Consider the following 23,245-nt stretch of genomic DNA (forward strand, 5'->3'; position numbering starts at 1 on the left):
CTTCTCTTCATGTAACTTTACAAAACATTGTTAGTCTTCCAGATGATTCTAGAAGCATACAGAGAACTCCACATCTCATAAGCAAAACTGATCACTTCCTGAGTTCAAGCTAGAAATTTCTGAAGGCTTATTTCACGTAATAAAAGCTCTGACAGGGTCAGGTTTCTAAATAAAAGGAATATCAGAAAACCAGTTAGGATGCAAGGTACACCTGAAACATACCTATCACACTCTTGGCAAAAGAAGCCCGCTTCAGGGTTGCCAGACCTAGGTCTCCAATCTTGACTGAGCCTGTAGGGCCAGTGATAAAGATGTTGTCACACTTAAGATCTCGGTGAATAATAGGTGGAGTCCGAGTATGAAGAAACTGAAGTCCTTTAAGGATCTGACGGCACCAGCTTCTTAGAACTTTGATCTTCATCACCTTAAACCTTTTCAGGTACCTAGAAAAGGCAAAGTACACCAAACAGGTTATCAATGATATGAGTTTACTGCTTTGAAGAATTCCATTAAATTCTAGCATATCTGAGATGAGAATATCAAATTTACAATATTAAGATTCAGTAACCTTAAAAGTTAGTGATACTTTTAGCAAGGTTAAGGGGGAAAGGTTAACAAGTGGTTGGTACATGAATTCTAATAACAAAGCACAAAAAAGGAATTCCTTAAAATTGGGTCACTACTAAAATAATTTAGAAGTTAAGAGACAGAAAAATAAACAACAAAAATAAAAATAAAAAATAAAAAGGGGTGGAGTCTGACTTCTGGTAAATGGTGCAGTAATTCTTACTGGACACAGATGTCATTATAAACTGTAGTAAAAAATATATAAAAACAACTACTTGAGAGCAATCAAAATTAGGCATAAATTGGAAGGGAGTTCACATGAGGCAAAAAAGAAAGTACTGCTTGTGTTTCCTATTTTCTAAATCTTTTCACAGTTGAGGGAAGACTCCAGCCTGAATGTGCAGATCAGCTCAATTCTAAATAGAAGCCTGTAGCCTTATTAGCTGGGAAACAGGAAGACAGAGTTCAAGATGACCACAGCAGCTAGAACGGTGCTGTACAAAAGAACTTTCTATAATGATAGTCTGTTCAATATAGTATTCACTAGGCAAATATATTTTAAAATTTAAAATTCCATTTTTCAGCTACACTAGCCACAGTTTAAGTCTTCAACAGCCACATGTATCAAGTGGCTACCATTTTGGATAGTACAGATTATAAAATATTTCCATCAGCACAGAGAGTTCCAGTGGACAGCAGAGATCTAGAAAGTAAAGGAGGGAAATCCCAAAAGGCTGGCATAGAAGGGGAGGCCCAAATCCTGAATATTCATTCTGCCCAAATCTCTGGTTGACCTCTGAAATACATATTATGCAGATTCCAAGCAGCCCAACTAATGCTAAAAGAATGGAACAGAGATTTCTGATGTAACCCACTGCAGGAAAGATAGTTTGTGGACTGGCTTCAGATGAACATTTTATCTGAAAATATTCAGAAGTATGAAGGTATAAAAAATTACATTTGCCTCTTAAGTATCTTTAAAATACACATGCCTAATTAAAGAACAATTAATAATTTTGTTTTAGGGAGTCTATAGAATACATAAATGTAACATATATAAAAACTGTAGCAGAAAGACAAGTATCAGGGACAACAGAAACTTTTATCTGCGCAAGGTTCCTTTACATGAAATTGAACAGTATCAACCCAAAGTTTATTGTGAAAAGTTAAATATATAAACACAATCTCCAAAGCAACTGCTTTAAAAAAAACAACAAAACAACACAAGGTTTCAACTAAAAAGGTAATACAGGAACTAAAATGAAATTCTACTTCATTTGGATAAGGTAATTAAAAGAAAACTAATGGTGAAAGTTGGTTTTATGGTTTAAAAAAATACGGGGGGGGCGCCTGGGTGGCACAGCGGTTAAGCGTCTGCCTTCGGCTCAGGGCGTGATCCCGGCGTTATGGGATCGAGCCCCACATCAGGCTCTTCCGCTATGAGCCTGCTTCTTCCTCTCCCACTCCCCCTGCTTGTGTTCCCTCTCTCTCTGGCTGTCTCTATCTCTGTCAAATAAATAAAATCTTTAAAAAAATAAATAAATAAATAAAAAATAAAAAAATACGGAAACATATTACCTCTGAAGGGTGAGGGAAGGGATGCCTAGGAAGAGCCATAAGGGCATTTACTAAGATAATAAAAATGTTCTATAGCTTAATAGAATTTTGATTACATGAGTGAATGCCTTTGTCAAAACTCATAGAATGATACCATTACGATTAATTACACTTTTCACTGTATTTAAATCTTACTGTAAGGAAAAACAAAGCATATAAATATTAGAACTTTAATAAAATGAGCACTTAAGTATTTAATGTGAAGCATATTGATGCCTACAACTTACCTTGGAATAAAGAAAATTAAGAAAGATAGGGAAATGATTAGATGGACATATGTAGTAAAGTAAATGCAGCAAAGTTAATAGAACCTAGGCAGTGAATATGTGTGTGTTCACTGTGTAGTTCTTTCAACTTGTCTTATAATTGAAAAATTTAGAAGAAAATTCTGGGAAAAAGCTGAGTCTAGCTTGTATTTCTTTCACATTTATAAAATGATCAAGTACATAAAATATAATAGATAACTATATATTAACCTCGTATCTTATAATATCATTAAATTTGTTCAGAATCACTGGATTTTCTATGTGAACAATTACATAACCTGCAAACAAGGGCAGTGATATTTCTTCCTTTCCAATCTTTATGCCTTTTACTAGTTTTCCCTGTGTTTATGCCTTATTGCAATGGGTGGCCCTCTGAAATAGTGAATGTAAATAGTTAAAACAAGCATACTTTCTTTGTTCCTAATCTCAGGGGCAATGGTTAAGTTTGACATATTAGTTATAGGTTGGTTGATGTTGTTATCTATCAGCTGGAGGAAGTTCCCTACTATTCCTAGTATGGCTAAAAGTTTATAGCCATGAATAGATATTGAATTGTCAAATACTTTTTGACATATTTTGAAATGATCATATGGCTTTTCTCCTTTATTCTGTTAATGTAATGAATAACATTGATTCATTCAATGTTAAACCAATTTTGTGATCCTGGGATAAACGCTCTCTGGTATTGATATATTGTAATTGCTGGATCCAATCTGCTATTATTTTGTAAAGGATTTTTGCATCAATACTCATGAAGGACATTTTCTTTAAAAATTTCTTTTTCTATAATATTTTAGGTTTTGGTATTAGTGTTATGCTGGCTTCATAAAATGAGTTAGATACTAATTGTTCCACCTCTATTTTTTGAGAAAATTCAACACAGAGGATTTTCCTATTTTTTATTAAGATAAAATATACATAAAATTTACCATTTTAAAGTGATACTAAGTAATCCATACTGTTATGAAATCATCACACCAACTATTTCCAAAACTCTTTTTCATCTTGAAAAACTGAAACTTCATACCCATTAAACAATAACTCCCCAAAACCACCCCCCATTGGATTCTGGCAACCACCATTCTACTTTCTGTTTCTATGAATCGACCGTTCTAGGTACCTAATAGAAAGTGAAATCAAGCAGTATTGGTATGTGACTTTTTGTGACTGGCCTATTTCACTTTGCATAATGTCCTCAAGGTTCACTCTTATTACAGCACGTGTTAGAATTTCCTTGTCATTTACAGATGAAAAATATTCCACTGGGTGTAGACAGACAGACACACACACACACATTTTGCTTATCCATTCTTTCCTTGATGGACATCTGGGCTGCTTCTACCTTTTAGCTATTGTAAATAATGCAACTATAAATATGGTTATATTACAAATATCTCTTCAAGACCCTGCTTTCAATTCTTTTGGGTATGAACCCATAAGTGGAAATGTTGTGTCATATGGTAATTGAGATATATAACTGATATATAACATTATATTTGTCTCAGATATACAACATAATGATTCAAAATGATCTGCATATATTGCAAAATGATCACCACAACAAATCTAGTTAATATCTATCACCACCCAGTTATAGGATTTTCTTCTTGTGATGAGAACTTTTAAAATCTACTCTTAGCAACTTTAAAACATATAGTACAGGGGCGCCTGGGTGGCACAGCGGTTAAGCGTCTGCCTTCAGCTCAGGGCGTGATCCTAGCGTTCTGGGATCGAGCCCCACATCAGGCTCCTCCGCTATGAGCCTGCCTCTTCCTCTCTCACTCCCCCTGCTTGTGTTCCCTCTCTCGCTGGCTGTCTCTATCTCTGTCAAATAAATAAATAAAATCTTAAAAAAAAAAAAAACATATAGTACAGCATTACTAACTATAGTCACCATGCTGTACATTACATCCCCAGGACTTACTTATTTTATAACTAAAAGTTTGTACCTTTTCTTTTTTTTAAGATTTTATTTATTTGACAGAGAGAGAGAGACACAGCGAGAAAGGGAACACAAGCAGGGGGAGTGGGGGAGGGAAAAGCAGGCTTCCCACTGAGCAGGGAGCCCAATGCGGGGCTCAATCCCAAGACCCTGGGATCATGACCTGAGCTAAAGGCAGATGTTTAATGACTGAGCCACCCAAGCGCCCCAAAAGGTCGCACCTTTTGACCACTGCCACCATTACACACACTCCACCCTTGTGCCCCCAACTACAGCAATCACCAATCTGTTCTCTGTATTTATGAGTTCAGTTTTTTTCTTGTTGTTGGGTGTGTCAAAATCCATCCACACTGTTACAAATGGCAAAATTTCCTTCTTTTTATGGATGAACAATATATATATATATAGATATATATATATAGATATATATCTATATATCTATATATATATATCTATATATATATCTCACATCTTTATCCATTCCTGTTATATATAAAGCTGTAATGAACAGGGGGTACATATGTATCTCTTCAAATTAGTGTTTTCATTTTTTTCAGATAAACATCCAGAAGCCAAACTGCTGTACATTACAGTAGTTCTATTTTTAATTTTTTGAGGAACCCCATATAGTTTCCCACAATGGCTGCACGAATTTACATGTCCACCAACAGTACACGAGGGTTCCTTTTTCTTCACATCCCTGCCAACACTTGTTTTCCTTGTCTTTTTGATAACAGCCATTCTGACAGATGTGAGGAGGTATCTCATTGTGATTTTGGCTTATGTTTCCCTAATGACCAGTGATAGTGAGCATCCTTTTCATGTATTTGCTGGCCATTTGTATATCTTCTTGGAGAAATGTCTATCCAAGTCCTTTGCCCATTTTTGAATATGTTGTTTTGTTTTTAATGTTGTTGAGTTTTGGGAGTTCTCTATACATTGCAGATATTAATCCCTTTTAAGTTGTATGATTTGCAAATATTTTCTCCCATTCTGTGAATTGCCTTTTTACTCTATTAATAATATTTTTTTTTAAAGATTTTATTTATTTATTCAACAGAGAAAGATAGCAAGAAAGCGAACACAAGCACAGGGGAGGTGGAGAGGGAGAAGCAGGCAGGGATCAATCCCAGGACCCTGAGATCATAACCTGAGCCGAAGGCAGATGCTTAATGAATGAGCCACCCAGGTACCCCTAATAATATCTTTCAATGTCCAGAAGATTTTAATTTTCACAAAGTCCAATTTTAAACACACTGGATTTTAAAACCTTTGATATATGGCATACATATCAGACAATGCTAATAACTAAGTCACTTCTACTTTCTAGTAGAGAGTATTAAGTTTTCTTTTTATTGATGAAGACAGGGAGCCCGAAGTTATACAACTATTACAAGACAGAGATGGCAAGTGAATTCCTAAGCTTGAACTCCTGCTACCGCCTGACTGGCTACTCAATGTCCAATGTATACATTTAATTAAAAAATAAAATAAACATTTAAGATTATACATATACTTTGAGTCACATTTCATTTTTAGAAATCTATTTCTACAGAAATAAATAAGGACAAATATACATGATTACTGTAGCACTGTCTGAAAGGGGAGAATGTGGACAAAAAGAGATCCGATTTGCCCATATAACCACAAATGGGACATTTACAAACCCAGAAAAGCTAAATATGGTAAGAATGAGAAGTGGTGCTAAAGATAGGGATATTAGTTAAGAATCACATAACCAAACAAGAAAAGTATCATCAGAGAAGAAGACTGAATGACTAAGTAAATAAATAAATAAAGGGTCTAATACGGCATCTCTAAGTCCTTCATTATGGCTGACTCATGCCCAATCACCTTGAAGAAAAGCCTAGTAGTTGAAAAGTCCTGCCCTCATAATCATAGCTCCTATCAGCTTTTCAATGCTAAATTATTTAATATAAGTGACAACCAACTCATGGTTAAATAGGGTTAATTATGGTACTCATCCCACAAAATTGGAAGACTAAATGCTAAGAATAATGGCTGCCAAAATCCAGAGCACAGGAAATTTTAGCTCAAGAAATAGAGAATCAGTAAAAAATTATTAAAAAGACCCAAACAGAAGTCCTGTCACTGAAAAAATAACTGAAATGAAAAATTCACTAAAAGGTTTCAACAGCAGATAGAGCAAGCAGAAGCAGCTGCAAACCTGGAATTATGTAGTCTGAAGAGCAGGGAAAAAAAAGAAAGAAAACTCAATAGAGCATAACAGTCCTGTGAGATACCACCAAGCTAATCAACATATGCATAATGAGAGGCCCAAATAAGAAGGAAGAGAAAGAGTATTTGATAAAATAACGGTCACAAACTTTCTAAATTTGATAAAAGACATGAATCTACATTTCTGAGAAGCTCAACAAACTCCAAGAAGGATACATGCAAAGAGATTCAGATTGATATATTACATTCAAACTGTTGAAAACCAAAGATGAGGGAATCTTGAAAGCAAGAGAGAAGCAACTCATCATAATCAAGAGATCCTCAATAAGATTATCAGCAGAAACCATAGAGGCTAGGAGGCAGAGGAATGACATATTTAAAATGCTGAAGGGGGGGGAACCTGTCAACCAAGAATTTTATATCTAGTAAAAAATATCCTACAAAAATGAAGGCAAAATTTAAACACAGTCAGATAAACAAAAGCTGAGGGAGTCTGTTGTTAGTACACCTGTCCTACAAGAAAAGCTAAAGCAAGTCCTTGAGGCTGAAATGAAAGGACACTGGACAGTAACTTGAAGCCATAGGAAGAAATAAAATTTCTGGTAAAGGTAACTACATAGCTAAATATAAAAACCAGTATGAATGTATTTTTGGCCTGTAACTTCCCTGTTTATTTTCTACATGATTTAAAAGGCAAACACATAAATCAATAATTATCAATCTGTATTAATGGGAACACAATGTATAAAGATGAAATTTGCATCTTTGCAAAACCTACAAAAACACAAAAGAGGTACAAAGCTGTACAGGAGCAAAGATTTTGAAGCTACTGAAGCTAAGCTGGTAACATTTCAAAATAGATTGCTAGACATTTATGGGTTAATTGTAATCCCTAAGGTAACCACTAAGAAAATATCCAAAAAATATGTACAAGGGAAACGAGAAGGGTATTAAAATGGTATATCACAAAAAAATAATAATAAAAAAATAAAAATTAAAAAAAGTAGTAATTAAGACAAGGTACAAAAAAGATGTTAAAATATACAAAAAACAAATAGCAAAAGTGCTTCCTTATCACCAATTACTTCAAGGAGAAATGGATTAAATTTTCTAATCAAAGACAGAGATGGCTGAATGGAGATATGTATGATCCAACTACATGCTGTCTACAAGAGACTCACTTTAGATTCAAAGACCCATACAGGTTGAAAATGAAAGGACAGAAAAAGATATTCCATGCAAATAGTAACCAAAAGAGAACAAGGTGGCTATATTAATATCAGACAAACAGACTAAAAAACTGATACAAGAGATAAAGAATATATATTGATAAAAGGGTCAATTTATCAAGATTATAACAATTATAAACATATTACACATCAAACAGAGTTCCTAAATACATGAAGCAAATACAGACAGAATTGAGAGGAGGAATACACAGTTCTATAGTAATAGTTGGAGACTTAATAGTCCACTTTCAAAAATGAATAGCCTATCGAGACAGAAGCTCATTAAGGCAGTAGAGGATTTGAACAATACTATAAACCACCTAAACACAAGAGAAATATATGGAACATGACACCCAAAAACAGATGAATACCTATTCTTAAGAACACATGGATCATTCCCTCAAGAAACTTCCCAACAAAGAAAAGTCCAGGACTACATGGTTTCAATATTAAGTTCTACCAAACATTTAAAGGAAAAACACTAATCCTTCTCAAACTCTTCCAAAAAGTAGATAAGGAGGAAACACTTCATAAGTTATTCATTTGCCCTGTCAGCAAAGACACCACAAGAAAACTATATATCAGTATCTCTTATGAATATAGATGCAAAAGTCATCAAGAAAACATTAGCTAACTGAATCCAACAGCACAGTAAAAGGATTATGCACCAAGTACAATTTATCCATGAAATTGAAGTATCCCTCAACAAGAGAAAATCAGTCAACATAATACACATTAGTAAAACAAAGGTAAAAAAAAAAAAAAAAAACCTCATGATCATCTCAATTGATGCAGAAAAAACATTAGATAAATTCCAATACCTTTCCATGATAAAAATACTCAAACCAGGAATAGCAGAGAATATATGATAAAGAACATTATGAAAAACCCAAACCTTACATCATACTAAATAATGAAACACCGAAAGCTTTCTAACATTAGGAATAAAACAAGAATAACCACTGTTATTCAACATTGTACTAGAAATTCTAGCCAAAGCAACTACGCAAGAAAAAGAAATAAAGTATACAAATTGGAAAGGAAGTAAAACTGTATTTGTAGATGCCAAGATCCTATACATAGAAAATACCAAAGAACACAAACACACACACACTCTCACAACTAGAGTTAATAAAACAATCAAAGTTGCAAGAGTGCAAGATCAAAATACACAAATTAGTTGTGTTCCATACACCAACAATTAACAACCTGAAAAGGAAATTAAGAAAACAATTCTATTTTGCAAAAGCATCCAAATGAATAAAATACATTGGAATAAACTTAACCAAGGAGGTGAAAGACCTAGAAACTAGAAAATACTGTTGGAAAATTAAAATGTAAAAACATCTTGTGTTGAAGGATTGGAAAACTTAATATAGTTAGATGGCAACACTACTCAAAGTGACCTACAGATTCAATGCATCTATAAATATATTTGATTCTATCTACAGATAAAATCAAAATTCTACCAGCCTTCCTGCAAAAATGGAAAACTACTTCTTAAATTCGCATGGAATTGTAAGGGCCTCAAATAGCCAAAACAATATATATTTTTTAAAAATTTTTATTTATTTATTTGACAGAGAGAGAGAAAGCGAGCACAAGCAGGGGAAGCAGAAGAGGGAGAAGCAGGCTCTCGGCTGAACAGAGAGCCCGATGTGGGACTTGATCCCAGGACCCTGGGATCATGACCTGAGCTGAAGGTAGACCCTTAACCAACAGAGCCACCCAGGCGCCCCTAGCCAAAACAATATTGAAAAAGAAGAACAAATTGGAGAACTCACAAGTCCCAATTTGAAAACATATTACAAAGCTACAGTAATCAAACCAGTGTGGTACTGGCTACCGACAGTTATACAGACCAACAGCATGGTATCAAGACTCCAGAAATAAACTCATACATCTATGGTTAAATGATTTTGACAGGAGTACTAAGACTATTCAATAGGGATAGAATAGTCTCTTCAACAAATAGTGCTGGGTAACTGGACATCCTGTGCAATAGAATGAAATTGGGTCCCACACCTCACACATACACAAAAGTTTACTCAAAATGAAATAAATGTAAATGTAAGAGACAAACCTGTAGAAGTTTTAGAAGAAAATTTAGGGGTAAATCTGCACGACCTTGGTTTTGGCAATAGATTCTTAGATATAACGCCAAAAGTACATGCAACAACAACAAATAAAACAAGTAAATTGGACTTCATCAACATTAAAAACTTCGTACATCACACGACATTATCAAGGAGGTAAAAAGACAACCTATAGAATGGAAGACAGTATTTGCAAATCATGTATCTGAGAAAGGCTTTCAGAATACATAAAGAACTCTTACAACTCAACAATAAATTTAAAAAATTAAAAATGGGCAAAGGACTTAAATAGAGATTTGTCCAAAGACATGATGGAACAGACATTTCTCCAAAGATAGATAAATGGCAAACATGCACATGACAAGATGCTCAATCTCTTTAGTCACTAAGAAAATGCAAATCAAAACCACAATACCATGTCACACTTGGTAGGATGGCTATGAAAATAATAAACAAGGGTTGGTAAGGATGTGGAGAAACCGAAACTCTTCTACATTGTTGGTGGGAATGGAAAATGGCTGTCACTGTGGAAAAGAGTTTGGTGGTTCTTCAAAGAGTTAAACATAGAATTACCATGACTTAGCAATTCCACTTATAGGCATACATCCAAAAGAAATAAAATATATACTCAAAAATTAATACACAAATATTTATAGCAGGACTATTAATGAGAGCTGAAAGTTGGGAAAAAATCAAATGTCTATAAATGAATGAATGGATAAACAAATTGTGGTATATCTATGAAACAAAATATTATGTAGTCATAAAAAGGAACGAAGTACTAATACGTGCAACATCATGAACATTGAAAACATTTAGCTAAGTGAAAGCCAAACACAAAAGGCCCCGTTATTTTGACTCCATTCATATGAAATATCCGGATCAGATAAAACCAGAGACAAAAAGCAGTTAGTGGTTGCCAAGGGCTGGGATAAGGAGGAAATGGGGAGTTATTTAATGGGTTTCAATTTTGCAGGACTGAAGAGTGCTGAAGAATGGTTGCACAGCAATGTGAATGTACTTAACATTACTGAATTGCACACTTAAAAATGATTAAGATGACAAATTTTATGCTGTATGCTTTTTTTAAGATTTTATTTGAGAGAGAGAGACAGCATGAGTTGGGGGGAGGGGTGGAGGGAGAGGGAGAAGCAGACTCCCTACTGAGCAGGGAGCCAGACGGGCTCAATCCCAGGACCCCAGGATCATGACCTGAGCCGAAGGCAGACGCTTAACCGACTGAGCCGCCCAGCCGCCCCCTTAAGCAAATACATTTAAAACAAAACCGTGTTCTCATATAGTTATATATGACTTTTATACAGCCATTAAAGCATGTCCTCTCGGTGCCTGCCACTCCCCCTGCTTGTGTTCTGTCAAATAAATTTTTTAAATTAAAAAAAAAATCTATTTGCTTAGGACTAGATACACATCCTCAAGTCTTTCCGCATTCTCTTGATTCTTTCCTTCTAGAATGATAATTAGATCTAATGTCTTCTCCCTCCATGTCTCATGTTCTTCTTGCTTTCTGATCTTCATATTTATTCTTTTCAGTTAAATTTAGTCTGCTGTTTAACCTAATCAATGAAGTTTTAATTTTAAGGATTTATTCTTATTTCTAAAAGTTCTTTGGATCTTTTCTAATTACATCTGAACTATTTTTCTTTTTTTTAAGTAATCCCTACACCCAGCATGGGGCTAGAACTCATGATCCTGAGATCAAGAGTTGTGTGCTCCACCGAGCAACAATTTCACAGAGGCTTAGCCTATTATGTTACCCAAAGTCTCTCAATAAACTTTTTAAAACAAATAAACTGTCATAGGGTACTCTCCTAGGGTATGCCTTACAGATTACTGACAGCCCACTAAAGTATCCGAACTGGTGAAAAGAATCTCTAGGTACAGATACACATACAACTACTACCGCACAATTTTCCTTAATTCATTCAAATACTTATTAAATTTCAGGCACAGTGCTAGGGAGCACACAATCTAGTGGAAGAAAAAGACATATAACAAGCAACTTGGATGACGAGGATAAAGGTGTTGCCATAAATATTAGAGAAGCTGGGTGGGGAAACTAGAATTTGCAGAAGGGAAATAATCTGTTGGCTTTTCAATGTGTTAATCTTGAGCATCCAAAAGCACATGCAAGTCCTTACATCCAGGAGATACAAAACTGTTTCAAAGATCTGGGATGAATTAGCTCAGTAGTATTAACTAAAGAAAGTAGTAAGGAATGAATACATACTAAAGAGACAATTTTTTAAAAGTCAAATTCCTCCACAATAAAAAATTTAAGCCATATAATTTATACCACATTTGACCCTTGATCAATACAGGTTTGAACTGTGTGGGTTTACTTACATGCAGACTTTTTACAGTATAGTACTGTAAATGTATTTGCTCATAATTTTATTTTCTCTAGCTTACTTTATTATAATACAGTATATCATACATATAATATACAAATATGTGTTAACTGACCGTTTATGTTATCAGTAAGGCTTCCAGTCAACAGTAGGCTACTAAGTAATTAAATTTGAGGGATTCAAAAGTTATACTCAGATTTTCAGCTACATGGAGGTTCAATGCCCCAACCCTCACGTTGTTCAAGGGTCAACTGTAGTTTCCACTCTGAGTACAGGTAATCTGAGAGATCAGGAATTCCACAGGCAAACTCCCATTCTTACTTTAAAACTCTTTTAGGGAAAGGGAATTCCTTGTTGGGAATTGTTCAAATGGAGAACAAGAAATTTCTGCATTTGACCTGTTTTCCTGAAAGAAATGTTAAGTCTAGCTATTTCGGCTTTAATTTCTAATACTATGGCAAATGGATTTATCTAGTAATTAACTGTCACAGTATAATTTGAATTTGACATAACAGTTGCATAGATGCAGCACAAACTGTCCAATACAAGGTGATATAGTAAATGGAGAAAACTTCTCAATAAGCTTCAACCTTCTTTTAACCACTAGAGGGCTACATTGTCATATGATTTCATGATCTCTTAGCCGCTCAATTTTAGAACAGCAAATCAACATGATTTAAAATAACTAGGTTTATTCTGTAATAACTTATTTTAATATTACCATTAAATAATTATAAAATCACTTTATACACCAAAGGACTTAGTGTGCAGGAAAATGTGCTACCAAGAGTTGGAGGGACTGTTCCTTCCTTGGTACACCGGGCAACAAAAGCAGGACTGATAAAATATGACAGGAGACAATTCAAGTTCTTTCATACTTCTTGGTCAATTTTTATAATATTGATAGACTTACGTTTTAAGTGTTCCAGATGTCATAAGTTCAGTCACCAAAACAATGCACTTCTTTCCTTTTACTGTGGACTCCCAGGAATCATAGAATCGAACAATATTGGGATGCTGAAGGCCCTTTAACATTTCAGCCTCTTCTTTAAATCTCTGTCTCTCAGACTTTGTTAATTTTCGATCCTAAAATCAAGAACCAAAACAGAATGTGGTTTAAAATAACAGAAAACCAAGTCACACAGTCAAATTTAAATGCTATTAAGAGTACACTTATCTTGATGAGCCCTGAGAAATGTACAGAATTGTTGAATCATACTGCACATCTGAAACTAATATAGCACTATATGCTAATTATACTTAAAAAAATAAAATAGTTCAGGGGCGCCTGGGTGGCACAGCGGTTAAGCGTCTGCCTTCGGCTCAGGGCGTGATCCCAGCGTTACGGGATCGAGCCCCACGTCAGGCTCCTCCACTATGAGCCTGCTTCTTCCTCTCCCACTCCCCCTGCTTGTGTTCCCTCTCTCGGTGGCTGTCTCTATCTCTGTCAAATAAATAAATAAAATCTTTAAAAAAAAAATAAATAAAAAATAAAAATAAAAAAAATAAAAATAAAAAAATAAAATAGTTCAAATACAAAAAAACCCCACAAAAATAAGTTGAAATGCCAAACATGTACTAAATCATAATGATCAATAATGTTTAAAACAGGAATGCTTTAACATTAAAGTTACTAATAACTAATAATTTCTTCAGCCTTTCATGAGTGTGAGAACAGGCTAAAGTATATTTAAGAAAACTGGATTATAATGTCATGCTTGAGATTATTTCAGTGTCTTTATGTTAATATGTTACTCAGATACCGTATCATTTTGTGGATACAGTTAACTTACCACTTCTAAAATATGTTATTTTATGCGATATATGCAATTTAACAACATGGAACAAGTATGAGATTTTTGGAGACAAAAAGATCTAAATATAAATTCTAGTTCTGTCTTTGCTTTGATTAGAATTTTCTTTATGAATATATTAATCTACTAGGTATACTTTCATCACGTTTAAAGCACCTGGCACTTCATAGATTAATTCACTTCTCTGAGATGAACTGGGGAAAAGCACTTAATTTGTTGATCTTCCCTTGACAAGGTCCCATATACACAAACTCCGAATTATTCTGTATATTAAAATTGAAACTGTCATGTTAATATTCTGTCAAATCATGCAATACATATTTTAACAAAAGATTCCAGGCATACAATAAAGTAATGTGTCCGTTACATAGTTAAATAAACATTATAGACATAACTAAAAGCCTGTAACTATAACAAGATTGTCCTTCCCATCACTATTCCTTACACTTGAATATCCCATATAGGTTTTTACACTTTTTGTTAAAATGTTACAATTTCATAAAAAGATGTTATAGAGTATGTTTTCTTTGAAAGCTTGTTTTTTTCACTCAGTATTGTTTGAGATCACCTGTGATGATATACAAGGAGATACTGCAAGATATCTACCATATTATTCTAACTTGGCTTTTGTTCATCATCATTACACAGTTACCTGTTACCTAAATATATCACAATTTATATCATCTCCTATTGATTAATCTTTAGGCTATTCCCCCATTTTTGCAACTACAATATTGCAGTGGTGTTACAATATTAATCTCCTTGGACATACAATATTAATCTCCTCAGATATAAATACTTGGATAGGACACAGGTTCTCAACTTATTACAAACCTACAGTAATCAAAACAGTGTGTTACTGGCATTAAGGATAGATACGTAAATCAAAGGAATAACATTAGGAGTCCAGAAATAAGCCCATAAATCAATTACGAATATATATATCTGAAGAGTATTCAGTAATCCTTTTGATTTTTGTCACCAACAGCCCTAGATATTTTGATATAACAGTGGTTATAGATTATCTCAAAATATCATTTATATTAATCATTACTTTGAAATTGACAGTTATTAGATTTTCAGTTGACCTGATTAGTATACCCTAACAATGCATACTATATCACAAATTTTAAAATTTTTATAACTATATTTTAGTATAATTAGTTTTCACTATAGTCCTAAGTATTTTACTATATAGAGTTAAAACACTATTCTAGCCTTCAAAAGAGACGTGAAGCACAAAAAAATACTAAGAACATCTATTAGGATCATGTCTAGAATTACTGAATCATAAGAAATAGGCACCTTCAATTTTCTTTTTTTTTTTTTTAAGATTTTATTTATTTGATACAGAGAGAGAGAGAGAGAGAGAGAGCGCGCGCGCGCACGCACAAGCAGGAGGAATGGGAGAGGGAGAAGCAGGCTCCCGACTGAGCAGGGAGCCTGATGCGGGGCTCAATCCCAGGACCCTGAGATGATGACCGGAGCTGAAGCCAGACACTCAACCAACTGAGCCACCTGGGCACCCCACACTTTGAATTTTCATAGCTATCGACAAATTGCTTTTCAAGGGGACTGTACCAATGTACTCTCTTAATAGCATTGTATGAAGGTTTCCATTGCTACACAGGGCCACCAGTATTATCAGACATTAACTTTTATCAAGGTGATGGGTGTAAACTCATATCCTGTTGTTTAATTTACATTTTTAGAGGCAAGAATGAGAAAAAGTTTTTGTTCTCTTTGCAGGCTACTTGAGATTTTTCTTCTGTGAGATGCCTAATCATATCATTTGTTGTTTTCCTTCTTTGTAGAAGTTCTCAATATACTCTAGATACAAATCCTTTATTAATTTTATGTTACAAATGTTTTCTCGATTTGTGGTTTGTATCTCCGCCTTGCTTATGATGTCTTTTGATTTTGATGTTTTTATTTCACTGTAGTTCAAATTAATCTTTTACTTTATGGGAGGTGGGCTTTATCTCTTCAGTAGTTCTTCCAGACACTGAGGCCATACCTTTTCTTTTCCTTTTAAAAATATAAACGTTTTGTTTGCCATACTTGGGAATTTACCCGTTGAGGAATTTATCTGGTTGGATAAAAGAAGGGTTGGCTGTTTTTTTCTATATCAACCAATAACCGAATACCATTTGATGAACAATCTATCCTTTCCATATAAGTGTAATTCTATTTCTGGATTCTATATTCTTTTTTTTTTTTTTAAGATTTTACTTATTTACTTGACAGAGAGAGAGAGCGCGCATGCACGCACAAGCAGGGGGAGCAGCAGGCAGAGGGAGAGGGAGAAGCAGGCTCCCTGCTGAGCAAGAAGCCCAATGCAGGGCTCCATCCTAGCACCCTGGGATCATGACCTGAGCTGAAGGCAGACGCTTAACCAACTGAGCCACCCAGGCACCCCAAGGATTCTATATTCTATTGGAATGGTCTGTTCTGCACTAACACCACACTTTCTTAAGTATTATAGTTTTAAAATAATTCATTCTTGGTAGAACCACTTCCTGTAACACCTTCCTCAACTTTGTTTTCTAAATTATCTTGGTTATTATTTTTTCCAATAAAAAGATTTTTATTTTTATAATGTAGAAATTATAGCATAAGCCAACTAAAAGAGTCAGAATATTACCAAGAATTTTAATTAAAGGCATATAATTTGTAATGATATTGAGACTGTATAATTTGTTCAACTTTTCCCAAGCTGTATATATTAGTTTTAAAAAATTTATTGTAAATTTACATACCATTAAAAAATCACTATTCTCATCATCCATCTTATACATTATCTCCCCTAATACTTTAGGTCCCTCTTATCCTATTGCTCCTTAAGATAACATTATAATTGTTATTTAACAGTATATGCTTACTTATATACGCCCAGGTATCTTTTCGTTCACCCTTCCATTTTGCTCCTTATTCTCGTTATCTGGGTTCATTTTTCTTCTTCTGTGAAATATATTTTTCAAAATTCTTTCAGTAAATATTCCATTAGTGGTATAATCCTAGGTTGTTTGAAATGTTTACTTCATCATCACTTTTGAATGATAGTTCAGATAGATGTTGAATTCCAGGCCGGCTTATTTTTCTTCAAGCATTTTCAAGATACTGTTTTGTGGTGTCTGGTGTCTACCGCAGCTGTCTGTATAAATGTCTTCCTTTGTAAATTTATCTGTATTTTCTCTCTAGTTGTTCTAAAGACTTTTTTTTTTATTGTGTTCTGCACTTTCAGTACCATGCACCTAGTTTTATGTATATATAATGGGGCTGATTGTGTTTCTAAGCCAAAAGTTTCAAGTATTTGTCTTCAAGTCAGGAGAATTCTCAATTACTATCTCTTTGAATATTGCCTCCTCCTATTTCCCTTTCTCTTTGTAAGATTTCTATGTGTTATGTGTGAGGGTGTATGTATGTGTGAGTGCGTACACCTGCACAACCTTACCCTATCCTTCCTATCTTCTCTCTCATTTTCCATTTCTTATACCTCTGGGCAATGTTCTTAGATCTACCTTCTTGTTCACTAAGTCTCTCTTGAGTCATTATATCTAAACTGCTTATTACCTCTTTTAAAATTTTTGCAATTAATCAAACTTTAAAGTCCAAAGGAGGAAGGGTCTGTGAAAGACATGTGGCCAGGTCTCAGTCCCTGCTCCAGAAATAAGAGATGAATGAACACAAACCAGATGAACACTTCCAACTGACCATACAAGTCTTGGAAGGGTAGGTATATAGGTGAGAGGGGCATATACTTGGACAACCACAAAGAAAATAAAACAATTGTCAGTCTGTCACCAAAAGTACCCACCAAAGAATTGATAAGAGGAACTCAGTCACCACTCCAGTCCCTACTCTCCTCACTAACATCATAAACAAAGCTAGGAGGGAAAAAAGAACAACAAAAAGGCTCAGCACTTAACTAATGGCTTCAGTGGGGAAGGAATTCTGCTGCCATTTCACCAGGCCCAGTGCCTAGGGAAAGGATTTGTCCCTCCCCGCTCAGTGGCAACCCTAACACATGGGTTTTGAATGAGACATGATAACTGACAGCTCATTTGCATAGAACCCCTCCAACCTCCCCCTATTCCCTGCTTCACGAACATGTAAGTTTTCCCAGCACCTTTCTTGGAATTTCCTCTGTTCCAGAGTCCTGCTCCATCTCCAAATCACCACTGCAAGCTTGGCTCCTCTCAAAGTTCCATAAAAGCCCCCTTTCACATCCCTTAATCACTTCTATTCCCACTCTCAACTAGAGTCTACAATCATCCACAAGTCATATACCCTCTCCACTGAGACTCAGATCCATGGCAGCAGAGCTATTTTGTCCTGGGTTATCCTCCTAAAATGTTCCTCTTCTGGAGAGAACAGACAGTGAAAAGATAAAGTCAAAATATCTAAAGGCTGATAACTGAGGAAAGTAGCACTTTTAGTTTTTAATCACAATGCATTTTCATTTCTTGAATCTCTTTTAGGTCTTTATTAAATCAGTCATTCACCACCCTCTTCCAACACTAACTTGACTCTTTTAAGATAACTTAAAGGCTCTATTCAATACTACTTTTATCTGAGTTACTGGGGCTTTAATTTTATCTACTATTTTGGATCCCTTGTGGTGGTTTGTTTCTTCATGTGATTTACAATACTGAATAAAATGGTCATCTTAAACTGTGATTTGTCTGTTGGAATATCCTCAGTTACAGGTGTATTCCTGTAGATGGTCTGGAGTTTGTTTAGGCCTAGTGCCCTAGGGATATTACTAGCCCTGGCCATTAACTCCATGCAATCAGTTCAAATTCCACGAAATCAGTTCAAAATCAAAATCACATGTGTGAATACAGGTCTTTGTTTATAAATTTTCAGGGTAAACTTTCCTTTCACCTGACCTGAAGAAGCTTGTCTTTTTCTGTCTTAGAAAGGGAATTTGGGGCACCTGGGTAGCTCAGATGGTTGAGCATCTGTCTTCGGCTCAGGTCATGATCTCCAGGTCCTGGAATCGAGCCCCATGTTGGGCTCCCAGCTCAGATGGGAATCTGCTTCTCCTTCTCCCTCTGCCTCTCCCCCTGTTTGTGCTGTCGTCTCTCTCTCTCTCTCTCTCAAATGAATAAATAAAATATTTTAAAAGGGGGGGGATTTTTCTCTAGTCTGTATTTTCATTAAAGGTGTAGCTCTCTTCAAGGAAAAACTTTATTGCATCTCAATTCCACTACCTGCTTGGGCTTAAGACTTCATCTATCATTAGATAAAAGGTAAAACCATGCCTCTTAGTTATTAACAAGATTGGCAACTGTCCCAGAAAAATCCTCACGTCAGTTCACAATTCTCCCACTCTGGTTTTTTGTTTGTTCTTAGTTTTTAGACCTTGGAGATTATCCTTACATTCGTATAAGCTTAGTTATGCTTAAAAGGATAGGTTTTTATTGTTCTTTTAATAAAAATTTTCTAAATATCTGGTGTTTTACAGTGGAAGTGAAAAAGTTTTCAGCTTGTTTAAAGGTTTTCCATTTATTGACCTACGATAGGGTTTCCTGATATACGGGTTTGTTTTTTTTTTTTTTTTTTTTAAGATTTATTTATTTTAGGGGGAGAGGGAAGAGAGAGTCTTAAGCAGAAAGACTCCACATGGAATGTGGAGCCTGACAGGGGTCAGAACCTTGAGATCACCACCTGAGGCAAAACCAAGAGTCAGACACTTAACTGACTGCTCTGCCCAGGTGCCTCTCCCAATATACTTTAAAAAAATCTTATTTACCATACATTCATTCCTAAATGTTCCTCATTTAAGGAAAATTTATATAGAAAACAGAAGAAAGATCTAGATCACTGTTGACTCCCTTATACATTACTAAACCTTACTATAGTTGAATTACAAAAACTTATTTTAAAGAAATTGTGAAGCTAATCCAGTCTAAAAACAATTAAAAGACAGAAATCACATAAGCCAAATGAATTATGAGGTTCTACCTAAAATTTACAGACATTTATTTTTTATATTTTATTTTATTTTTTATTTTTAAAATATTTTATTTATTTGACAGAGAGACAGACAGTGAGAGAGGGAACACAAGAAGGGGGAGTGGGAGAGGGAGAAGCAGGCTTCCCGCCAAGCGGGGAGCCCGATGCACGGCTCGATTCCAGAACTCTGGGATCACGACCAAGCCAAAGGCAGATGCCTAACGACTGAGCCACCCAGGCGCCCCTATCTTCTATATTTTAATATATAGTCTGCCTTTCTTGATTGTCTTGTTTTTTTTTGTTTTTTTTTTTTTTTTAAGATTTAAAGAGAGCAAGGCGGGTAGGGGGGAGACATGGGGACAAGGGGAGAGAAATTCCAAGCAGACTCGGAGCTGAGCACAGGAGCCCCCTGGGGGCTCGATCTCACAACCATTAGATCATGACCGGAGCTGAAACCAAGGGTCAGGGCTCAACCAACTGCACCACCCAGGAGCTCCCTTGATGAGTATTCTCATCTTCTGTAGCATGCAACATTCATTTTAGTTTTTAGCAATTATTGCACATCTTCATAAATGTTTGCTTAATTTTGACAAATACTTGGGTAACCTGTATCAGACAACTAGATATAATGAACATCAGAAATAAAGTTCCTGCTATCCTAGACTTTACAGTGTAAGAGGCAGAGGCATTAATCTTATTAAGAATGATGAGAAAAAAACTGGGTATCTGAGAGTGTATCACAAAACACCCAATTCTGCATACATGATTGTGTACAAGCTAGAATTAACCATGTAAGAAAAGAAGAACCCATATCAGCAGGATACTCTAAGGATTAAATGAGATCATGGGCATGAAAGTACCCACGGTTCTGGTCACATAATACTTGAAATGCTTAAGACCACAAGAATCTGTAAAAAGTGCTAAAGGTAAACATGGAAATGCAGGATACAGATCGGGGTTGAGGAGATTCAAACTTTAATAACAGTGAACTTTGAAACTTGAACTTGCTTTATTTAAATTTTATTCACCCATAGTTTAGAACTGCTAGGAAATACATCACTTACAGTAGACCGTTGTAGCTGAAACCTGGAATATACATTAAACAGGGTAAGGGAGAACACTGCTTTAGAGTAAGAGCTTAAATAGAAATTATGTAAATATAACCACTGTTGTAAAAATAGGAAGTTAATTTTAAGCCTGAATAATTCTCTGCATAGGGCTTTCACAAAATCTTTAGTTTAAAAGACATACTGACCCTTCAATTGTGAAGTGTTTTCTCTCGAGTGATATGTAATTTTAAACAGAAATGATTACTAGATGTGAAATATAACACTAACACAAATCATTCTACGCTGTTACTTAAAATGTAATTGTATTTAAAATCTTAAGACTGTTCTATCATATCTAAAATTCAGAGTTTTCAATAATGTTTTAAAGTATACAAGGCTTGGGACACCTGGCTGGCTCAGTCGGTTAAGCATCTGCCTTTGGCTCATGTCATGATCCCAGGGTCCTGGAATCAAGTCCCTCATCAGGCTCCTTACTCAGTGGGGAGACTGCTTCTCCTTCTGCCTTCCACTCCCCCTGCTTGTGCTCTCTCTCCCTCTCTCTGACAAATAAATAAATAAAATCTTAAAAAAAAAAAAAAGTACTACATAAGGCTTGGTAAATTTTCCGCTGAAACTCAAAGTAATTTACTTACATCTTTCTCTACTACCACCATCTTTTTCAAGCCATCATGATCTCTTCTGAAACCTACCAAGTTGTTTCCCAAATCTAATCTTACCCTTATATAATCTGTTTTCCTTTTTGTCCATATATAGCCAAAATGTTTTTAGTGCCAATTTAATCAATTCTAAAGAATGTCTACATGATTTTTAGAAATACCATTTTTCATTTTTCTCATATCTGAAATTAGAATATGTCACACTACTGGAATGAAATATTGTATGTCATAATACTGTTTAAAGTGTTTAATAACTTTCTACAGCCTTTAGGACAAAGGGGAAAAGGTCCCACATAATATGGTCCTTGCCCACTCTCCAAGCTTCATTTCTTATCACTCTAAACTTTTCCATTCTCAAGCATGTTATGCTTCTTCCATACGGGTCTTTCATACATTCTGTTTCCTATCTAGGACACCCTTCTATCAACCTTTTTTGCCTAGTTTAATGCCCAGTCATCCTTCAAAGATCAATTCAAGTCATTTCCTCAGGGACACCTCCCCTGACTTTTACTCTAGGTCATCATACCACCTATACGCACACACACATCTTTTTATAAACTATGTATTTGCCTTTTTTATAGCACTTAATCACAAGTCATATTACATTGAGACTTATTCTAAAAGCAGTGACAAAATGCTTTTTCAGTGTTCTATCTTTAGTATCTGACAACCTAGCATAATGACTTATTCAACAACCACGTACTGAATGAATCCATAAAAGTGCTTTCCAAGAAAAAAAAAAAAGTATGTGTATATCCTTAACATGCAGTTAGCATTTCCCCAGAAATAAAAGAAATTTCTATGACTTAAAAGAAAGGTGAGAATGAAAATTAGGCCTCTGAGTCTCAGTAAGTCTAATACAATGACCAACTTGTAAAGGTCACAGCCATTTTGATTTTTAAAAATAATTTGTAAAAGCTCATTGTAAAAAAGCTGCCAACTACTTATTTATAGTAAAGCACAAAAAAAGAGGGGGAAAAAACCTCAAACAGGGACTTCTTCCTCACCATAAAACTACAACCAGTTTCCTTGTAAACACAATAAATGGCAGTCTTAAAATTCTACCGGAATACTAACTTTTATCTAATTTTGCCTGTAAGTCATCTATACTGTAACAGAGGTTATTTTAAATATTGTGCAGATTTTTATCCTCCCTGAAAATTACTGATTTTAAGAGGTCTGAGAATCTTAGTAAATCTTTAAAATTAGAAATATGTAATTACATGAGTACAGATTATCAACTAAGTGGGGAAAAAACCCAAACAAGTAATGTGGTGCTTCTTTCAATAATTTGTCCACTTGCTCTACCTATAACTAAGTCTCCTATTTTTTTAACTAAGAGCATTTCATAAACTATCTCAGGATGACATTATTTTAGCACCCCCCCAAATTTTTTAAGACAACAGTTAAATAGATCAAAACCAACAAGCACGCAGACCAGTAAGAACAGTTAGGGTTT

At 35.0% G+C, this 23,245-nt stretch overlaps 1 protein-coding gene across 21 annotated transcripts in view; it reads right to left on the reverse strand.

Moving 5' to 3' along the window:
* WNK1 (WNK lysine deficient protein kinase 1) overlaps positions 1-23,245 on the reverse strand; it is a 151,803-nt gene that overhangs the window by 76,914 nt on the left and 51,644 nt on the right. For all 21 annotated transcript variants that reach the window (XM_026502723.4, XM_044385314.3, XM_048216469.2 and 18 more), the window contains exons 2-3: positions 13,199-13,371; positions 223-443 (exon numbers count right to left, since the gene is read on the reverse strand). In XM_026502723.4, the coding sequence (XP_026358508.3) occupies positions 223-443; positions 13,199-13,371 (394 nt within the window). The remainder of the gene's footprint in view (positions 1-222; positions 444-13,198; positions 13,372-23,245) is intronic.

Source organism: Ursus arctos, unplaced genomic scaffold, assembly GCF_023065955.2.
Source record: "Ursus arctos isolate Adak ecotype North America unplaced genomic scaffold, UrsArc2.0 scaffold_26, whole genome shotgun sequence".
In the NCBI taxonomy this organism is placed as follows: domain Eukaryota; kingdom Metazoa; phylum Chordata; class Mammalia; order Carnivora; family Ursidae; genus Ursus; species Ursus arctos.